Here is a 22770-nt window from a genome sequence, read left to right as displayed (position 1 = left end):
TTGACATGTTAGCTTCTTACATCTAAGTAGACATATCTTATAGCTGGTTAAATAAAAGTGGAATTCAGGGGAGAGGTCTGGCTTGGAGATAGAAATGCAGGATTTAGCTGTATATGGATGACATTTATGGCCGGGTTTTTAAACCCAGCACTGCCTTAGACTGTAGCTGTGGTTGCCTGAGCAACACACTTCACCTCTATTTGCTTCACTGGAAAACACTTAAAAGAATACAACATTCTTCCTACCTAAAATACGTGGCTACAGGGGCTGGGTAAGCAAGTATCTGATGGTACCGAGGATGAAGAAAATCAATTTGGAGACCTGTGGAAACAGTATTCATGCACTAAGAATGAGAGAATCCATAAAAAGAGAAAAGTGCAAATAAGAATCGTTCCTCTTTTGGGCTGTAGCCCAATCTTGCAAAATTAGTATATTTTTAAAAATCTACGTGGAATCCAAAGCATAGCAAGAACTTCAAGTATAGGGATCCCTGGGTGGCGCAGCGGTTTGGTGCCTGCCTTTGGCCCAGGGCGCGATCCTGGAGACCCGGGATCGAATCCCACGTCGGGCTCCCGGTGCATGGAGCCGGCTTGTGTCTCTGCCTCTCTCTCTCTCTCCCTCTGTGTGTGACTATCATAAATAAATTAAAAAAAAAAACTTCAAATATATACTCTTTTTGAGCTGCACAACAATCTGTGGGAAGGAATTATTATCATTCCCATTTTACAGAGGAGGAAACGAGCTCAGAGAGGATGCCAGAGCGACAGAGCATCATAGTAATGGTAGAGAGCCACGTAGGCATCCAGACAGCCTCCTTTGGAGTTCGGTCCAGTAGGAACAACCCTCTCCCCGGCCACACGGACCGTAGGAAGACCAAGGAGACAGCAGGGCTGCCCCAGCTCTGGGGAGGGGGGACAGCGTTCCCCGCCGCCCCTGGCCCCCACCTCATTGCCACATGGTACAGCCCTTTTCTCTTATCGCGAGACTGGAAGCGTAGTGCTGGTTGCCAAGGGAACAGCGTTCCCGGAAGCAGGAGGGCTTTGGACGCGCAGCCCCTTCCCCTTCCAGAGAAGCCGAGGTGGCGGGAAAGACCCCTCCCCTTGGGGGACAGGCGGTGACGCTCTGCGCCCGTCAGTGACCCGCCGACCGGTGACTGCCTCCCGGAGTTGTGCCCGGAAGGTAAGGCACCGCACCTGGTCGGACCCACCTCGATCGCCGCGCGCCCTGCCGCGGAGGGGGCGGGGTCGCGTCAGGGACCGCCCGCGGGCCGGCAGGTGGAGGGGCGGGGCCAATGAGTGGGCGGGGCGGAGTCGTGTCGGGCTGCTGGGCCCGGAGACCGGCTGTCGGGGTGAAGGGGCAGGGCCAGGAGGGGGCGGGCCCAGCCTGGGGCGGGGCCTGGGAGGGAGCTGGCCTGCCGCGTGCGGACAGAGGCGTCCGCCTCCACCGAGACGATCGCCGAGATTCCCGACCTTAGGACCTCTATGGAGGACTCCTACTGTCCTGTGTCTTCTGGCCCTTAAGATCTAAAACGGACATTAAAAATTAACCGCCAGTCATTTGAAATAGAACGTAAATAGCAAAGGATGCGAATAGGCACGTCACGGGGTGGGGGTGGGGGTGGGGGAATGGTGGCCAGTAAACTTTTGGCTGGAGACTGGGCTTCTCCCATCATTAAAGAAATGCAAATTAGATTCAGAGATATCTTTGACACTCACCAGATTGACAGAGATGAAACAGCTTTGGGGATCCCTGGGTGGCGCAGCGGTTTGGCGCCTGCCTTTGGCCCAGGGCGCGATCCTGGAGACCCGAGATCGAGTCCCACGTCGGGCTCCCGGTGCATGGAGCCTGCTTCTCCCTCTGCCTGTGTCTCTGCCTCTCTCTCTCTGTGTGTGTGTGTGACTATCGTAGATTTAAAAAAAAACAAAAACAAAAAAAAAAACAGCTTGATATGAAAACCAGATGACCCCAGACCAAAATGAGGAAAGAGGCACTTTCATCATACCCTGTTGGAAGTAGTGTAATCTTGTACAACCTTCTTGGTGGGCAATGTGGCGTCCTACCAAAGGTTGAAACGCAGGTTTTCTTTGACTCAGCATAGTTTATCATCTGGGCATATAAGCATAACAACAAAGATTCACACAAAGAGGTTAATTTAAAATTGTGTGTGCCATTGGTGTGTGTGCTGGGGAGGAGTAGGGAGGTATGAAGGATCGAAAGCTTGCATATCCCTAAAAAAAGTGAGATCCCCCAAGTCTATTGACAGTGGCTTGGGAGTGAGGGAAGTTTTGACTTAAAAAAAATTTTTTTTGAAGATTTATTTATTAGAGCAGGCGCATTCATACTGCGCTCCTGAGAGACAGAGGGAGAGAATCTTCACGCCGACTCCCCAGGTTAGGGAGCCAGACTTGGAGCAAACCAAGGCTAACATTCAGCCAACTAAGGCACCCAGGCACCCTGGAAATTTTGACTTTAAAAATTTTATTCTTCTATATTATTTGACTTTCTGCTTCTCATGGACAAGTATTTCTTACATAAATATATAAATAAAAAAACTACCATAAAATAACTTTTGAACATTAAGATTATGAAAATAAATACAATTCCACTTAAAAAAAAAGTCTGGCTATTTGTTATTACTAAGCAGACAAGGATTCATTTTCTTTCAATTCTTCCTTTCATTCCCAAATACCAAATTATGGCAGCCATGTTGGTTTTATGTCTCTATTTTGGTTTTAAGTGATCCATGGTGATTGCATTTCTTACAAGCCTGTTTGAAAAAGCTTAACCTTGGGATGCCTGGCTGGCTCAGTGGTTGAGGGTTTGCCTTTGGCTCAGGGCGTGGTCCTGGGGTCAAGTCCCACATTGGGCTCCTTGTAGGAAGCCTCCTTCTCCCTCTGCCTATGTCTCTGCCTCTCTCTGTGTCTCTCATGAATAAATAAATAAAATCTTAAGAAAAAAATTTAATCATGTTTGTAGTAAATGTTATAAAAAGTTGGTATGTGTCAGTGATTTGTTAAGATTTAGAATCTGGTCATATATCATCTGTTTTTATTTTTTAATTTTTAATTTTTTTTATATCTGTTTAATGGAATATCATGAAGTAAATAATATTTTATTTTGGAAGTACCTTTACTGCAATAAGCAAATGCTTCATCATGTGATATTAAGTGTGAAATATGTGAGTGCAATTTGGTGGAAACACATAGAGCAAAAATGGGTAAGAAATATGCCAACAATGTTTAGGTCAGAGTGGTGAATATTGGGTGATTTTATTTTTAAATATACTTTAATATATTGTAGACATTTTTCTACAATAAATTATTTAATTATGAATTCAAGATATACTTAGTAGAAAATCAGAAAATACAGATAAGCAAAAAGGTAAAATAAAAGACCAGAAATATCCATGAACCCACCAATCCAGAAGAACCCATCTCTGTTATTCCCTGATTTGTGATCATCTCTCAGGTCCCTTTGTGTATATTCCTTTAATTAAAGAATTGAACTTTTTTTTTTAGCAAGATATTGACATTTAGCAAGATATTTTCTTTCTTTTCTTTCTTTCTTTCTTTCTTTCTTTCTTTCTTTCTTTCTTTCTTTCTTCTTTCTTTCCTTCTTTCCTTCCTTCTTTCCTTCTTTCCTTCCTTCTTTCCTTCCTTCTTTCCTTCCTTCCTTCCTTCCTTCCTTCCTTCCTTCTTTCCTTTCTTTCTTCCTTGCTTCCCTTCTTCTTTCCTTTCTGAATTCCTTGTTTATGTCCTTGGCCAGTTTTCTTTTTTTTTTTTTTTAATTTTTTTTTTTTTAATTTTTATTTATTCATGATAGTCACAGAGAGAGAGAGAGAGGCAGAGACACAGGCAGAGGGAGAAGCAGCAGGCTCCATGCACCGGGAGCCTGATGTGGGACTCGATCCTGGGTCTCCAGGATCGCGCCCTGGGCCAAAGGCAGGCGCCAAACCGCTGCGCCACCCAGGGCTCCCCTTAGCCAGTTTTCTATTGGAATGTTTCTTTTTCTTACAGATTGGTAAGATTTCTTTAGATATGTAAATTCATTAGCCTTTTGTATATCATCTGTGTTGCTTATATTTTCCGTAGTTTCTCAGGTGCCTTTTGATTTAATTTAGAGTTCTTTTTTGCTTGTTTATTGGCATTCAAGAACACTAAATGTTATGTGATCAAATCTATTAGTGTCTTCCTTTTTGGTTTATGCTCTTGGTGTTGTGTTTAAAAAGTCATTAACTTATGTAAATCATCTTTATATTTCCTTCCAGTTCCTTGGAGATTTCTTATTTTACATTTATTCATTATTTAAAAAATTAGGTTTTACTTTTATTAAAGTAGCATAATAAAAAATGTCAAACTTTAACATTTACAATGGAAGAAAAGCAATTCCTAGTCTCACCCTCCAGAGGCAACCATCCTGAACTCATAAATATTATGCTTATTTTACTATTGCTTGGTTTTATCAATTTTTGGACATTCTCTTTGATTTCCTATTATGACAGATTGGATATTTTATACTACCTCTCCTATTATATACTCCTCCCCACATACACAGTATTTAGTTAAATCAACATTTAGTGCTTCTGTAATTATAAGTAATTATCATTTGGTCACTTTCTTTGACAAAGCTTTATTTTTCTTGTGGAACTTCTATGTGGCTATTGAGATTTCTCCTTAAACATTCAAATACATCTATGAGATCCTAATTCAATGCCCTTAATCTAGTACTTTTTTCTACATAAGTAGAGTCATAAGATTGTCAGTTATATCCCCACCCACCCTGGGAACTGTATTTTATTAATCTATTATTTTCAGGAACAAACATAATAGAACATTTGCTTTATTTCTAAAGCAAATGGAAAGATTTCGGGGGCCTTTTAGATGCTCCATGCCATTGATGGTTCTCTGTGCTGCTTCTCCCCTTACGACAAGTATCATACTGCTCTACAGATGCTTCCATCTCATTGCTCCCTCTGTGAGCTACAAGAAGTCTCCCTCAACAGGCTGCTCACAGCATTTACAAGACACTTGGCCTTTCAATGACTTACGCTTTTTGATTGTGACGTGATGGGCCAGGGTAATCTGTCATCGCACAATAATAATGTCAGCGCCGAGCAGAGCCCAGACCCTTTTGCAGAGTTTGAATACTGTTGAGATCAATGCCTTTTTCATTTGCTAAGATGGAAAGAATTGACCTAGTGGTCCCTGAAGCATCAGCTTTGGCACACCGAATGGTTGGAGGCCAGATCATATTACCCTGCGTGCGCCTTGGAGGAGCGACCTGTTGTCCACGTTGGCGTTTCTTCCTGTATCCAAACCTTCCCTGGACTCTGCCTCTGCTGTTCAAAAAAAGAAAGAAGGATGAGTCATTTTGTAGGGTAAAAAAAAAAGAACACTGTTACACTCGCTGGGGCCAGGGGCAATTGCCTTTCCTCCTTCTATTATGAGAGAGATGGTTTCATTCATAATCAATAGGAATTTAGGGAAATCGTAAAATTTAGGGAAGGATTGTTGGAAGATCCATTTACATATAAAGCTAAATACGAGAAGGCACAATCTGGCATTCTCCTTATTTCTTCCCTTTTCTCAGCGTGCACGATACCCCAACATTACTGAGCAGATCTGGAATAGTCCTGATCAAGGGCACAGTTTGCAAGAATCCAAGTACCCATAATGCCCAAATTCTCCCACGAATTTGAACCACCCTGCCTAATAATTCCTGCTTTGCAAAGCAGCACAGGGAATAATTAGGGAGCCAGCGTGGTCACAGGCCTGTGGATGGGGTCGCAGGAAAAATAGAAGTTGGCAACTCATGGCTGGATAATCAGGGTCTGTCCTCTCACAGAGAAAGTAGGATTTGTTTTATTGTTTCCGTGGGTGAAATAGAATCATGGGCTTTAAAAGTTGGGGGTATGGGACACTTGGGTGGCTCAGTGGTCGAGCGCCTGCCTTCGACTCAGTGTATGATCCTGGAGTCCCAGGATCAAGTCCTGCATTGGGCTCCCTGCATGGAGCCTGCTTCTCCCTCTGCCTATGTCTCTGCCTCTCTCTCTCTCTCTGTGTCTCTCATGAATAAATAAATAAAAATCTTAAAAAAAAAAAAGTGGAGGGTGGATAGAAAAAGAGTAGTGACCTCAAATGGGTGATCCATGAAAATGTGGCACCAAGGAGGAGAGGAGAAGTCAGAGCTGAGAGGAGAGTCCAGGCTGAGAGCTGAGCTAGAAGAGGAAGTGCTAGATAGATTATGGGAGGCAAAACTGGAAGAAAGTAGATGAAGTGAATCTGGGTTGAGAGGCTTGGTGCTCCACCAGTGTCTTCTCAGGCCAATGACACAGTAAATGTTTCTTCTGAAGGCACAAGAAGCCACTGAGGCAGCAATCACTCTGCATTCTTTTTTAGCCACTTTCCGAATCTAACATCCTGGGAGGAATGTTTTCTGCCTACAGTAACATAATCCTTGGACGCAGATGTCTTTCGATGAAACGAGACTGATGAAGTGTGACTTTGGTAGCAACCTAATCTTTATTAACAAAGATTCTGAGTTAATTGCACATTAACACTGATGAAACATGTAGGCATACAGGTCATAACTTGCTTTAATTTCTTGTTTGTTTCAGGATATCAATGGATATTATAAAGGGAAACTTAGATGGAATTTCAAAACCAGCCTCCAATTCAAGAACACGTCCTGGGAGCAGAGATTCAAGTACTTCTTTGGAGGTGCTCTCACCGGAACCAGCATCCTTCAAGGTACTTTGCTGTTTACAAGTGATTTCAGGTCCTTCTCCTGAGCTCTAGGCTGTTGTTAACATCCCACTTCAAGGATCCTCTTTAGAGGGTATGTTCTGGGAGCACTCATGGATTTCTTTTGGGATTTTACTTTAGGTCATTTAATATGAAAATCCTGTGTCCTTCTTTACCTCCTCCTCCCCCTCTTTTGTTCTTTTTTAGGAGGGTGACCTATTTGTTCATAGTTGTACTTTGCTAATGCTCATTTGTAAACTCTTTATTTTTCATAAGAAATCTTTGTATTCCAATACTTATTATGCCACCATTGACTCTTAATATGAAAAAGGTCCTGTAGTTTTAAAATAAAGTTTTAAAAATAAAGTTTGAGTCAAAGACCATGTGGTATACATTTAGTAGGTACCTTACCTGGCCTGACTTTTTCTGTTCTTTTTCTCTTTTTAGTCTCTTTTTCTTTTCCTAAAATATCTAAACTTGATTTTTTTAAGGAATCAGTTGTTTCTTTTTAAGATTATTTGAGAGAGAGAGAGAGAGAGAGCATGAACAGGAGGGGCAAAGGATGAAGGAGAGAGAATCTCAAGCAGACTCTCTATTGATTTTGGGAGCCTGACTCTGGGCATGACCCTGAGATCATGACCTGAGCTGAACCCAAGAGTTGGATGCTATCCAGGCACCCCAGGAATCATTTTTTTTCATCTGCAACATGGGACTACTTATTTTAAGCTTATAGCAAACAAAAATTTGTAGCAAACCAAGTTCACTCATGGTAAAAAAAAATCGTTGCTAGCTTATGAACTCATACTTATTTATTCTTTTGATTTATGGACTAAATTATACATTATAAAACTCAGAGTGTTTGTCTGTTATGATTTGGTGCAGGAAATAGAAAGCACTCTAGGCATTTCCAGCAGAGATTGGATACAGAAATTCAGCTTCTGAAAAATCAGTGGAAGGCTAGCAGGAAAGGAAATCATGGGAGCGGACTTCCCTGGATTGTTGGTTCCTAGGTCATGCCTCCATGACCAAAATCCAGAGATCAGAAAGGCTGCTGCTCCCTGACACTGCCACAAGTCCCTCAGAACCACATACTGGTGACTAGACATACTAGAGATGACTCCCTTTGGTATTTCTTTTTTTTAACAAAATATTTTTTAAAATTTAAATTCAATTAACATATAGTATATTATCGGTTTCAGAGGTAGGGGTCAGCAATTCATCAGTCTTATTATATCCCTCCTTAATGCCCATCACCCAGTTACCCCGTGTCTCACCCTCCTTCCCTCCAGAGACCCTCAGTTTGTTTCCTATGATTAAGAGTCTCTTATAGTTTGTCTCCCTCTCTGATTTTGTCTTGTTTTATTTTCCCTCCTTTCCTCTATGCTCCTCTGTTTTGTTTCTTAAATTCCACATATGAGTGGAATTAAATGGAATCTAAATCATATGATAATTGTCTTTCTCTGATTGACTTATTTCACTTAGCATAATACTATCTAGTTCCATCTATATTGTTGCAAGTGGCAAGATTTCATTTTTTTGATAGCTGAGTAATATTCCAGTAATATTCCAGACATATATATATGTGCCACATCGTCTTAATCCATCCATCTGTTGATGGATATCTGTGCTCTTTGCATAGTTTGGCTATTGTAGACATTGCTACTATTAACATTGGGGTGGCAGGTGCTCCTTTGGATTACTACATTTGTATCTTTGGTGTAAATACCCAGTAGTGCAATTGCTGGGTCATAGGGGAGCTCTATTTTCAACTTATTGAGGAACCTCCATACTGTTCTCCAGAGTGGCTGTACCAGCTTGCATTCCCACCAACAGTGTTAGAGGGTCCCCCTTCCTCCGCATCCTTGCCAACATCCATCATTTCCTGACTTGTTAATTTTAGCCCTTGCCGAATGACGTTAAGCAGTTTTTCATGTGTCTATTGGCCATTTCCATGTCTTCTTTGGAGAAATATCTATTCGTGTCTTCTGCCCTTTTCTTTTTTTTTTTTTTATTTTTTTTTAATTTTTATTTATTTATGATAGTCACAGAGAGAGAGAGAGAGAGGCAGAGGGAGAAGCAGGCTCCATGCACCGGGAGCCTGACATGGGATTCGATCCTGGGTCTCCAGGATCGCGCCCTGGGCCAAAGGCAGGCGCTAAACCGCTGCGCCACCCAGGGATCCATCTGCCCTTTTCTTAATTAGATTATTTGTTCTTTGAGTGTTGAGTTTGGTTAAGTTCATTATAGATTTTGGATACTAGTCCGTTATCTGATAAGACATTTGCAAATATCTTCTCTCATTCTGTAGATTGTCTTTTGGTTTTGTCTACTGTTTCCTGTGTCATGCAAAAGCTTTTATCTTGATGAAATCCTAATAGTTCAATTTTGCCCTTGTTTCCCTAGCCTTTGGAGATGTCTCTAGCAAGAAGTCTCTGTGGCCAAGGTCAAAGAAGTTGCTGCCTTTGTTCTCCTCTTCTACGATTTTGATGGATTCCTGTCTCCCATTTAGGTCTTTCATCCATTTTGGGCCTATTTTTGTGTATGGTATAAGAAAATGGTCCAGTGCCTTTGGTATTTCCTGCCAATTTCCTATCAGGAGCTTGGGAAGATGGCTTCTACTTCACATCTGCAGTCTAAATCTCGTGCAGATGCATCTAATGGGATGATTCTAACATGTGTCCAGAACTGCCAGTCGCTTGCTAAAATACCATGTCTAGTTCAGGTCTCTGTTTTGTTTCATTTAATCCTGCATCATTAGTGTGTGTAAACTCTTGTTAGTTGTGTGATTATTCTGGATATTTGGTAGGAGGGATTTCTCCATCTTATTCTTTTTTAGAATGGTATTAGCTAGTTTTGGCTTTTTGTTCTTTTTGTATTGGATTGGTTCTTCCAAGTCTTGTGAAATTGCTCTTGGGGTTTTGACTGAAATTGCTTTTATAGATTAATTTGGAGAGAGTTTCTAGCTTTATGATATTAAATATATCTTTTAAAGATTTTTACTTATTTATTCATGAGATATGTAGAGGTAGAGACAGGCAGAGGGAGAAGCAGGCTCCATGCAGAGAGCCTCATATGGGGCTTGAACCCGGGACTCCAGGATCATGCCCTGAGCCAAAGGCAGACACTCAAACCACTGAGCCACCCAGGTGCCCCCTGGTTTTGTTATTAATTATGAAATTAGGCAAGCTGTTAGTCACTGATTCTCTGGGTACCATTATTTTTCTTTTTCCAGAAAGTCAGATGAATGGAGTTAAAAAGTATTTGAGTCTGGCTTTTGTCTGTTGGCACAATGCATTTGAGACTCCTCTGTTGTTCTATGTGTCACTAGTTCTCTCCTTTTTACTGATGAGTAGTGTTCCTTTGTGTGGGTGTACCACAGTTTGTTTATCCATTCACATGTTAAGAAACATTTGGATTTTTTGCAGGTCTTGATGATTATGAATAAAGCTGCTATTAATAGTTATATACTGAATTATTTGGGGAGGGAGGGGGAGGAGGTTTTTATTTTTCTTGGATAAATACTTAGCAGTTGATTGCTGGGTTGTATGGTAAGTGTATGTTTAACTATAAGAAGGTGCAAAACTTTTCTATTCTCGTGAGAAAAATGAGCATTCCAGCTGCTTTGCATCCTCACCACAAGTTGATATTGTTAGTTTTTTAAAAAAGCTATTCCAATAGGTATATAGTAGTATCTCATTGTCATTTTAACTCATCTTTCCCTGGTGACTAATATTGATGAATGTGTTTTCATGTGCTTATTTGTAATCCACATAATCTCTTTTGGAAAGTGTGTGTTCATTGTTTTTCGCATAACTCTTAAAATTGTATTTTTTTTTCTTATTGTTAACTTTTGAGAGTTCTTTCTATATCCTAGATAGAATCATCTTGTGTCAGATATATGATGTGCAAATATTTTTTCCTAGTTTATAGCTTGACTTTTCATTCTTTTAACTATGTCTTTTGAGGAGCAAACATTTTAAATTTTATTAACTGCAATTTGTCAAAAATTTTTTGAGGCTTGTGTTTTTTTCTTGCATCCAAGAACTCTTTGTCTAAGCCAGGATTTCAAAGATTTTCTCTTATGTTTTCTTCTGAAAGTGTTATAGTCTCATGTTTCACGTTTTTTTTGCACTTAGCCTCTGTTGTTGCCAATGAGAAGGTTTTGTAAATTTGATATTCATTCCAGTGTGGGTTGTCTAATTTAGATATTTTTCCCTGGTTGCTTTAATTTTTTTCTCTTTGTCTTTGGTATCTACTGTTACTCACCTGTGTATGGATTTATTACCTTATCGTTCTGGAGACCAGAACTTCTTTAATCTGAAGATTTGTGTGTTTTGTTTATTTTGGAAAATTCTCAGCCATTCTCAACATGTGTTTTTCAAACGTTTCTAATTTTGCCTCCTTTTTTCCCTTTTGAGTCATCCTGAAAGTCATTAAATGTGTGTTGAAACTTTCCCTCTATCCTTTATGTCTCTTATATTCTTTTTAATATTTCCTATTCATTTCTTTCTCTGTGGTCCATCCTGGGGAAATTTTAACATATATTTAAAACATTTTTGAATTCTTTCTTATACTATGTCAAATCTACTCTTTTATCTTTCTTACCTTTACCTTTAGTTGAATACAGGTATTCAACTAAATTTTTACCTTTAGTGATACATCTTTAATTTCTGGAAGCTCTTTTTAGTTTATTTTCAAATAAACTAAAGATGGTTGGTGCCAATGGAGTGGGGAAGTATGGGTGAAATTATAAAATGGGCAAAGTTTGCCTTTTGTTCTCCAGTTTCATCTTGCTGCTTTATTGCTTCCTGCTCATTCTAAGAGTTAGGATCATATGGGATGATGTATGTGAAAGGTCTTTTTGTGTCCTGAAATGTACTATCCAAATATATTGCTAATATCTAGTTATGTTTTTCTTAAATTTATTCATTTGAGAGAGAGAGAGAACACACACAAGCAGGGAGAGAAACAGAGAGAGAGGGAGAAAGACTCCCTGCTGATATGGGGCTCCATCCCAGGACCCTAAGATCATGACCTGAGCCAAAGGCAGAAGCCCAACCATCTGAGCCACCCAGGTGCCCCTAGTTAAGCGTTTTATATATTCTATATTCCCCTATATAAAAACCATTCTCTGGGAAAAGTTGGCCAAATTCATTTATGCCAAGATATAAATAACCGACAGGGCTCATGTGATCTTTTCCAGCAATTTCAGCATTTTCACAGAACTATATAGCCTTAAGGATTTACTGGGTATTACGGAATTTAAGGGTTTAACCCGGCCTTTCACAGAAGTGTGTTTTTGAACAGGGAACCGTTTTTAACACCTCCAAGATTACATAGAGGAGGCATTGTTTTGCCTGTTTATAAATTAGGCCTCCTCTGGTTTCATTCAATACTGGATGTATTTTCTTCTTTGTTAAATCAGGGTAGTGATGCCAATACATAGCATCATTGTGAAGAGTAAATGAGGGGCAGAGTGTGTAAAGTCCTTAATACAGGCCTGCCCAGTAGTAATTCCTCAGTAAATGTTGCCTCTGATTATTATATCACTGACTTAGCTTTGTTCCACTGGGACTTATGTCCTGGTCCAGGTGAACAGAGATGCTCACATGTAGTCCTGTTTCTCTGGCAGTTTAATTCTCCACACCACCCACTTTCTGTCCTGGAGATTCACTAGGGGCACAGATTACAGTGGCCAAGAGTTGGCCACGTGAATGCATAGAGAACATAAAACCCTCCAAGGGCTGGATTCCTCCTTTGGGAGGGAAAAAGTATTCCTCCCAGAAGGGGCTGATTCTCCTTCTTTCTCTGAGGTCTCTGAGGTTTTGCCCCTCCCTTGTGCTGTTTTTACTTCCACTGTGACTGGCTCTCACTGCCACTCACAGCTCTCAGGGCATTATGATCCCTGCTTTTTTTTTTTTTTTCCTGATACAGCCAAGGATGTCTTTTCTTGTTCTCTTTCAGGAAAATACAGCTGCCCCAAACTGGTGTTTTCAAAATAAGCATTGCTAAAATAGAAAGAGAAACCAAAATGAAACAGAAAAACTGTGAATAGCGTAAAAATAATCACCAAAGCACATGGTTCTGACTTTAAGAATCTCATTAGAAGCATATCTTAATTCAGACTCTTCACTTTTCAACTCTTCAATAGCCACGTGTGGCTAGTGGCCATTGTATGGGACAGCATAGCTCTAGACCTTTGACTCTCCGTCCGAGTGTAAGGTCGGGGAGCAGGCACTATCATGCCTCATCTCCAGAGCTGGCAGGGAGTGCTTCTTTTTGGGATTGATTCTGGACCCTTCTGTTATTGCTGGAAATTGCTGGAAAATGTGGCATATCTCTTTGATTCAAAATGTTACCAAATTTGTGTTGTTCAATTATATTTAATTAAAAAGTATAACATTTCTAGAATAGCCTAACGCTAGTCTATGTATATATGTTCTCTCATATACTTACATTAGCATTAAACTAGTCTAGAAATGTAAAGTTTTAAAGAATACATTATTTATGAAAGCGATTTCTTGGGAAATAATTTTTAGATTGATACTGCAATCAAGTTGAACTTTGGTAAAGAGAGCAACTCAGACAGCAGTAATGCAGAGGAAAGTAGAAACAATAATGATGATAAAGGGGAAAATGAGAAACCAAAAATGGTGGAGGAAGAGTCAGATGAAGATCTGAACTTTGTTCAACATCAGACAGCCTCTGAATGTTCAGGTAGGATCATCACTAGGTGATTGGCTAATGACAATAACAGATATGATAACATATTAGAGTTACATATGTTTTTTATCAGCTAAATAGAGATATTAGTTTAAAAAAGAGGCATACCTTTTTGAGCACCAGTTTTTGTTTAGAATAATATCGAATCCTTAAAAACACTTAGAAAAATAATACAATTTGTCATTTCATAAAATTGTCATTTATGTTAATCAAGTAGGAAATATTTCTGTATTTTATGACATGATTTATTGATCTTTTTGATGACTAAATAATGCAATAAAATGTAGCCTGTAATTTATAAATGCCTTCTTAGGGATAATCCCATTTGATCTTAATAACTTTTGGATCTTAAAAGATTCCCTTTTCTTCTTGGTTATTACATTAATACTAGTCAGAGTGAATTAGAACAGCATTTCTCAAAATGTGGTCTGCAGAGCCCTGGGGGATTGCTGAGACCCTTATAGGGATTTTGCAGAGTTAAAACTACTTTTATCATAATACTGATATATCAGTAATAGAATTCATTATAAGACTGAAATAGTGCTATTTGCCTTTTTGCCTACCGAATGGACATTTGCAATGATTGTACAAAAGCAATGGTGAGTAAACTTAGTGGTGCTTCGGCATGAATAAAGGCAATGTAATACATTGTACTAGTAGTCATTGTGATCTTCAAGACCAGGCTCTAGCAGAAGAAAGAAATAGCTACTGTCACTCAAGAACACCCTTGATGGAAGGGTAAAAATTACTAATTACTAATCTTATTAAGTCTTGATTTTCAAATATAAATCTTTATAATTGCCTGTGAGGTAAATGGGAGATATATATATATATATATATATATATATATATATATATATAAATGCTAACTTATTTCAAATATAACAATTTTTAGTTCTAGTTCCCAACTACCACCTTAGCATATATATATGTATATATATGTATATATATATATATCTACATATATATAAAGCAATTCTGCTGTTAACCAAAATGTGAAGTTTGTGTTGAGAAACTGGTTGTATGATAGTTTATGGTGAGAACTGAACTGGCCACCTTTTTTTTTTTTTGGCCTGCAGTGCCGGTTGGGGTGCCTGCGCCCAACCCTGTACGCCATGAGCCTGAACTGGCCATTTTTTAATGGAACACCATTCTTATGTGAAAGAATGACAGACAAACTATTATCAATCAGACTTGGATATTTGACAGCCATTATTTTTTAAAATGAAATGAGCCTGTTACTTCAAGGAAAATAATTGACAGTATCTTTGGTCAATGATAAAATTTGGGCTTTCAAGTGAAAATTAGATTTTTGGAAAACTTGTATATGCCATTGTGGGATTGACAGCTTTCCAATACTTAGACTTTTCTAATACAATTTGATGACAATATTAACCAGTGTGATTTTAAAAAATATTGTCTACTGAAGTGTGTTTATATTTCAACACATTGAATAATTCAGTGAACCACTGTTTTCCAAATGACCAAGGCAGGGTAAAAGATCCATTCAGCATGAAAGATAGATGCATGGATTTTAATAGAACAAATACAAAAAGCTTGCTGGTATGGTTACAGATTTCACATTACAACTATTTTTTAAGAAACTACCTCCCTCTTACTGATTTTTGATGTAGTATCAAAGAAGGATATCAACAATTATCTGAGAAGGTTATTACATTTCTCCTCCCCTTTTCAAGTACATGTCTTTATGAGGCCAAATTTTCTTCTTTGCTCTAACTGAAATAAGAGACTGCAATAGATTGTACAAGCAGATAGAAGAATCCAGCTGTCTTGTGTTAAGCTACATATTAAATATTTAAAATAATGCCATTCTTCTTAGTAATTTTTTGGGATATATAGTTATTTATCATAAGGTGCTTTATTTATGTTAACATGTGATTACTAATAACATATTTGTTGTTTTAAAATGAATAAATAAATCTTAATTTTTCAGTTTTGATTTCTCACATGGTAATTGTCAATAGGTATAGCATAAACAAAAGTTACTTTGGGTTCTCAAAAAATTTTAAGGCTATAAAGGGAACTACTGACTTAGAGTATGTTTGGGATCAGGTTAGCTCTCAAGATTGGGCCAGGTAACTCAGGATTACAGTGTTCAGGACATGAGGCATTATAATTGAGATTAGCTGTTGGCCCAGTTTAAAGATCTCATTTATTTATTTTATATTTTATTTTATTTTATTTTATTTTATTTTATTTATTTTATTTTATTTTATTTTTTCATTTATTTATTTTAGACAGAGCACAGGTGTGTGGGCCTAAGTAAGGAGAAGAGCAGACAGAGAGGGACAAACAGACTCTGTGCTGAGCACAGAGACTGACTCCTGGATTCGATCTCACGACTCTGAGATCATGACATGAGCCAAAATCGAGAGTCAGATGTCCCACCCACTGAACCATCCCAGGCGTTCTGCTGTTGCCCAGTTTACACCCTACTTGTTTTATACTGTTTCAGAACTGTATGAGTTTCTTCATGCATGAGTTCCTGTCATATAGACCACCTATGTCTATGGAGCCCAAGAGTGCTAGGGTGGTAGTTGGGAACTAGAACTAAAAATTGTTATATTTGAAATAAGTTAGCATTAAGGTTTGCAGAGCCTCCTTATTAATAAGATTAGTATTCTTTTTTGGATAATCTCATTCCCTTTTGGAAATATCACCTTTTTCTTAAGAGGAAGTGATATACATTATGGAGAAACACACTGGACTCTTTGGATTTTAAAAAGTTGCAAAATGTGACCTTTCTTAGCATAATATGCCATTCCTAATGATCTAACCTGGAATGGCTGAGACTTTAGTATTTGAGCATTTATGCTCATTGCCAGATCGTCATCTTTCATCAGACTTCACAGAGGATGTATCTCCTGGAGGTAGAGAGTTTTGGGTGTCAAATCAGATCAGGGTGGAAACTGACTCTGCCATTTACTCGTTATATCATCTTGGACATATATGTAGTTCATTACAAATTAGCCTCAGTTTACTAATTTGTAAAATGGAGACAATAATTTTTTTAAAGATTTATTTATTTATTTATTCATAAGAGACACACACAGAGAGAGACAGAGACACAGGCAGCGGGAGAAGCGGGCTCCTCTATGTGGTACTTGATCTGGGATCCTGGGATCACGCCCTGAGCCGAAGGCAGACACCCAACTGCTGAGCCACACAGGCATCCCAAAATGGACATAGTACTTACACTGCTTCACAGGATTATGATTAGGAATAAATGGGATAATACCTATAAAGTACTTAACACTGTGCCTATCAGATAACTCCATAAATGTTAGCTGCTATTCCTTACTATTATCATTAATCATAAGTTAAAACTTGAGGGAAGAAAGTTCTAAAGAGGGCAGCCCCGGTGGCTCAGCGGTTTAGCGCCACCTTCAGTCCAGGACATGATCCTGGAGACCTAGGATCGAGTCCCACATCCAGCTCCCTGCATGGAGTCGGCTTCTCCCTCTGCCTGTGTCTCTGCCTCTCTCTCTCTCTCTCTCTCTGTGTCTCTCTTGAATAAATAAATAAAATCTTTAAAAAAAAAAGTTCTAAAGAGTCCTTCATTTCAAATAAGTTACTACCAATTATCCATTTTTAGGCACTTCAAGAAAATAAAACAGATGAGAAGGGCATAGATAAAAGGTATCCAGTTACATGGAGTACTTTCCTGAATTTGTTTTTGTATGTTGGAACCACTTGGTGTCTGGATATGCTACATTTTACTGCTGTTTCACAAAGAGCTACCTGCCTCTCTTTTAGTCTGAAGCAGCTTGAGTATAGAGTCTTTGTCTTATTCCTTATTTTTTAGTTGTGAATAATAGAAGGTATAGCAGAATGAAGGAGAAATATTTTGGGATTGAAAACTAGATGAGACCCACTTCTAAGTTCAATACCATAATTTTTTAGCTGTTTGAAAGGACGTGGGAGACCTAAGTGGCTCAGTGGTTGAGCATCTGCCTTCGTTCGGCTCAGGTTGTGATCCTGGGGTCCTGGGATCAAGTCCCACATCGGGCTCCCCATGGGGAGCCTGCTTCTCCCTCTGCCTGTATCTCTGTCTCTCTCTCACTGTCTCTCATGAATAAGTAAATAAAATCTTTAAAAAAAAAAAAAAGAAAGGATTTGGTTATTTCCAATGTTAGCAAGAATGTGGAGAAAAAGGAACCCTTGTGAACTGTTGGTAGGAATATGAATTGGTACAGACACTGTGAAAACAGTAAAGAGGTTTCTCAAAAAATTAAAAATAGAAATACCATATTACCCAGGAATTCCACTACTGGAATTACCAAAAGGAAATGAAAACACTAATTTGAAAAGATATACACATCACTATGATTATTGTATTATTTATAATAGCCAAGATATGGAAGCAGTTCAAGTGTCCATGTGGTATATATTTACACACACACACACACACACACACACACACACAATGGATTATTAGGCAACCATAAAAAGATGAGATCTTGTCATTTGTGACAGTGTGGACGGACCTAGAGGGTATTATGCTAATTAAAATAAGTCAGACTGAGAAAGACAAATACCATATGATTTCACTTATATGTGGAATCTAAAAAACAAAAATGAATAAATAAAAAAAAAGCAGAAGCAGACCTATACATTCAGAGAACAAAGTGATAGTTGTCAGAAAGAAAGGGATTAGTGGGGATGGGCAAAATGAGTGAAGAGGGGTGAGAGATTACAGGCTTCCAGCTATGCAATTAGTAAATCATGAGAATAAAATAGGGAATTCAGTTAATGGTGTTTTTTTTTTTCAGTCAACAGTATTGTAATAGCATTGTATGGTGACGGATAGTAGATATACTTGTAGTGAGCATAGCATGTTATAGAGTTTTGAATCACTATGTTGTACACCTGAAACTAATGTAACATTGTGTGTCAATTATGCTCAAATAAAAAAAATTAAAAAGGGAAAAAAGAAAAGACCCAGTTATTTCAACCATAAAACAGAGATAAATGTCTATTTCATGGGGTTGTTCAATAATTATAGGAAAAAAAATATATGTGAAAGCACTTTGTAAATCAAGATACATGACACCAATGTTACTTATTCTGATGAGCTATAAACATGTGTTGAATGAAAGAACAAATAGTAAACACAAAACAAAACTTTATGGTTGTACTAAACTTTAAGCTCATTCCTACTTTCAAACAATATAGATGAACCTGAATTAAAAGAATTAGATTCTCAACTTCAAGATGCTATTCAGAAGATGAAGAGGCTTGATAAGATATTGGTGAAGAGACAATATAGAGAAAAAGAAATTAAGAAGCAAGGTCTAGACATGAGAATAAAGCTGTGGGAAGAACTTAAGGTAAGAATTGTCCAACCATATACTAAAATGGAAGAAACAGTTTCCTCCAAGATGAATAAGAAATGTGTGGACCATGGTCATATCAGCATGGTCTGCCCTTACTGATTTATTTTGTGGAGGAAGTAGGACAGTGGTGTGTATATGCCCATATAAGGACAGTTTTCTGGAGGTAGATAGTTTTCTGGAACTGGACAAGGTAACCTTGCAGCATTCCAGGTTTTAGGCACTGGTTTGGCATGTTCGTTTTCCACAGTGCAATAGATCTCTATTCCCAGTGTCAGGCTGGGGTTCCTCTATCTCTGGAATAGAAAGTAATGTGGCACCTGTGTATATTGAGTATGTATGTCTGCTTTCTCTTCAGCAAGCTTACAGTTTGGAGATAAATACATAAATATACAAACATTTAACCCCTGGTTACCATTATTGTTTGAGTTAACTTCTGTGACCAAGTAGTGAGGAGTTCACTGTTTCATATGCTGGTCAGGAACTCTTAGAAACTGTAAACTGCTTATGGTCTGTGACCATGCTGTATTTGCATCTATCTTAATACATTTCTGATGCTCCGTTAACTTTCCTTGGCCTTCTCAGACCTTTTATTCTCTGTAGTATTGAGAGGTGGAAGTTGACCAGATGTTTGCACTGACTTGATGTATAGCCTTTCTCATATATGAACTTTGCCCCTTAAAGGAGAGCACTTTTAAAGTAAGGAATATTGCAATAATAGATTGATTGTTTTCGATAAAGTCCTGCTTGATCAGTTGATTGACTTCCAGGAAACTTCCTAGACAATAATATGAATTAATAATGAAGTAATTAGAATACATTTTTGCAAGATTCCCAGGAAGATCACAGGGTAGAAAGAAAGCACCATACAAAATGCAGTGCTTTAAACTAGAGAAATTATTTGTGTAAATCTTAGCAGAAAAAGTCTATCATTTACTCTTACTGCATCTCAAAGCAAATTTTTACTTGTTTGGAAACAGGAATTGTAACTGGACCCATAATGAAATACATTATCAATCTTGAGATGTCTGAAACTGTAATTGATGATGTACCTCTAGGTTACTCACTAGTTATAGAAATATTAAACAGAAGCTGAAGAGGATTTAAGCAAGATAATTATTATGTTTTAATAGACATACATTCCAACTCTATTTGGGAACACTTATTCCTAGGATTTTGTGGGAACAGGAATACTAATAGATTTCCTAATTAAAATAATAAAAATGACCTTCTTGCTTGTGTGTACACAATTTGGAATCCATGTTGGAATTTTAAAACATATCGATGAATATAGTTGTCTTTTTTCCCCATGTTTAAACTTGTTTCTCTTTTATTAGTCTGCAAAAAATAGTGAAGCATTGCAAAATAACGAGGAGATGGAAAATACAAAAAAGTTTCTAGCTTTGACTGCTGCATCAGAAGGAACTGCCAGTGAGTTAAATTTGTCTTTGTTTTTTATCTCAGAGTCATAGACTATTTGGATTAAAGTAAAATTCCCAGTTCAGCTATTTTTTCTTTTTCTCGGAGCCTAAAGTACTTTAGGGGAAATGATCACATTAGATCAGATTATATGGAAGTATTCTGCGTGTAAATTTCAGAGGCTTCTAGGGTTTGTATCTGCTCAAGGAATGTGGGGAACAGGGCATTGAAAAGTTGGGAGAGAGACAAAGTGTGTCTTTGTCTTTACTTTTTATGCCTCTTAGTTGCCTCTAGACACCCAGTCTATGCAGACAGTCTCCTAACTCCCTAGAATCCTCCCATGAGTGTCCCTCTCAGGCTTCTGCAACCCGTTTAAATAAAAACCCATTACTGATTTGTCCTATTTCCTGTTCTCTTTTAGTCTTGCTTTTGACACCAGCCAATTAACTGTGCATGTTTCTACTTTCCAACCTTGTGTTTACATATCTTTATGATTCTTCTTTTCCTCCTCCTCCTCCTCGTCCTCCTCCTTTATCTTCTCTTCCTCCTTCTTCATCTGCAGGAGTATTTTGGAATCATGTAATCTTTAACTTACATAGTGGTGAAAATTTTAGGGGTTGGGAAGCAGTTTGATATGTTTTGGCAGGACACTTTGGAAATCCTTTAACCTCCATCGCATAAGTGGTTATCAGTATTGCTCAGGGGTAAGACCAGCTCTGAGCAAGGGCCTCTGATTTCTCTGAGAATCCTGGGAGCCATCTGTCTTTTGGAAAGTGAACGTCTCAGGGTTCTACTCAGATTCCTGCAGCTGTTTAGCACAAGCTTTGATATGAGCAAAATTCCTTTAGGTTTCTTTCTTCCTAGACCCAGCATTGAGAGCTCAGAAGCTGCTAGGGCCTGAAGGATTTGGGTTTGGAATGCATGAAATGTTTCTCCCCAAGAAGGTGGGTGCCTATCTGGGTTGCCCTTTCTATGACTAAGGACTTTTTTTTTTAAAGAGTCTTTCTGAGTTTTTCCTTGATAGATTTACAAATTTACAATTCATATAACCTAATTAAAACACAAAAAACTATTTGCCTGTTAAAATCATAAATCATTTACTGTATACTTCTATTATTGAAATAACACATGTGTAATCTGTATTCGAAAATATTGGTAAACAGGAAGAAAAAAAATCACTTCAACTCTTGCAGAGATAATCATTATTGTTATTTTTGTTTTCTCTTTATCTTTTGAGACTGTTTTATGTAAATATCCATATATATTAAAAAAATAGAGATCAAATTATATATATGGTGTTTTGTAATCTGTTTTCTATTAATTTGTATGTCATAAGTACCTTTAGCTGTCAGCAAGAGCAGCGCTGTGTGGTGGTTTGTTTCCAAGATGTTTGGAACTGATTCCATCTGTTCCCTCCTTCTATGTATGTTCATTCCAGTCCTCACTGAGGGACAGGGTTAGTTTCTTCCTGTATTTTCAGTCTGGGCTGGGCTGGGACTACTTTGACCGATAGAATGCAGCAGAAGCAATCCTATGCCATTTCCAGCCTTAGCCATTAAAATAGACTGGCAGTTTCTGCTTCTCTTCTTAGAAGGCTCCCTTGGAGGAAAGTGAGTCATCCTGGAAGGGGTCAGACTACCCTGAGGCTGCCCTGCCAGGAGCAAGTCCAAACTAGCCATATGGAGGGGCTGCACAGAGGGGGTGATGCTGGCCGATTCCCACCTGTAGTGAGTTCAGTAGTGTCCCACTAGAATTCATATCTACCTGGAGCCTCAGAAAGTGGCCTTATTCAGAAATCGCATCTTTGCAGATGTGGTTAATTAAGATGAGGCCACAGTAGATTAGGTGGGCCCTAAATCTAATGTTTGGTCTTCTTATGAGAGGAGAAGAGGAGAAAACACAGAGAGACACAGAGACACAATGACACAGGGAAGAAGGTCACGTGAAGGTAGAGGCAATGATGAGACGATGCAGTTACAAGCCAAGGGATGCCAAGGATTGCTGGGAGCCACCAGAAGCTAGGGAGAGGCATGGAAGGATTCTTCCCTAGAGACTTCAGAGGAGCATGGCCTTGTTGATATCTTGATTTCAGGTGTCTAACTTCCAGACATGTTTTTAGCCACCCATTCCATAGTTATTGGTGACAGTAGCCCTTGGAAACTAACATGCCGACATGTGGATGAAGGGGCAACCTTGGACATTATTCAGTTTCCCCTAATGTTAGCAACTTGTATAACCATAGCATGGTTGGTCATTGAATGACATGGATTTGAACTTCATGGGCCCACTTACACGCGGATTTTTTTACCCTTCAATGCTGTAATGCACTGTCTCTTCTTTATGCTTTTCTTTCTTTTTTTAAAGATTTATTTATTACTTATTTGAGAGAGAGAGCCACTAGAGGGAGGGAGAGGGAGAGAGAATCAGAAGCACACTCTGTGCTGAGCATGGAACCTAATGCAGGGCTTGATCTCACAACCCTGAGGTCATGACCTGACAAAAACCAAGAGTCAGAAACTTAACTGCCTGAG

General features: G+C 38.6%; 1 protein-coding gene across 12 annotated transcripts in view; it reads left to right on the top strand.

Annotated features, from left to right (window-relative positions):
• The first annotated feature begins 996 nt into the window (after nt 1-996).
• The window catches only part of FSIP1 (fibrous sheath interacting protein 1), a 194253-nt gene continuing 172479 nt past the window's right edge, over nt 997-22770 (top strand). For 9 of the 12 annotated variants that reach the window (XR_012022514.1, XR_012022511.1, XR_012022510.1 and 6 more), the window contains exons 1-5: nt 998-1179; nt 6617-6749; nt 13283-13460; nt 18663-18817; nt 20158-20251. Coding sequence is in view for 2 of the 12 variants with exons in the window: in XM_072808612.1 (XP_072664713.1) it covers nt 6624-6749; nt 13283-13460; nt 18663-18817; nt 20158-20251 (553 nt within the window). In the remaining 10 variants the exon portion in view is untranslated. Of the gene's footprint in view, nt 1180-1422; nt 1594-6616; nt 6750-13282; nt 13461-18662; nt 18818-20157; nt 20252-22770 lie in introns of those variants that run through there. The other 3 variants (XM_072808613.1, XR_012022516.1, XR_012022517.1) reach the window with 3 other exon arrangements.

This window comes from Canis lupus, chromosome 32 (assembly GCF_048164855.1).
Source record: "Canis lupus baileyi chromosome 32, mCanLup2.hap1, whole genome shotgun sequence".
Classification (NCBI taxonomy): domain Eukaryota; kingdom Metazoa; phylum Chordata; class Mammalia; order Carnivora; family Canidae; genus Canis; species Canis lupus.
Note: the sequence above shows the minus strand (reverse complement) of the source record. Positions and strands in the feature narration are given on the sequence as shown.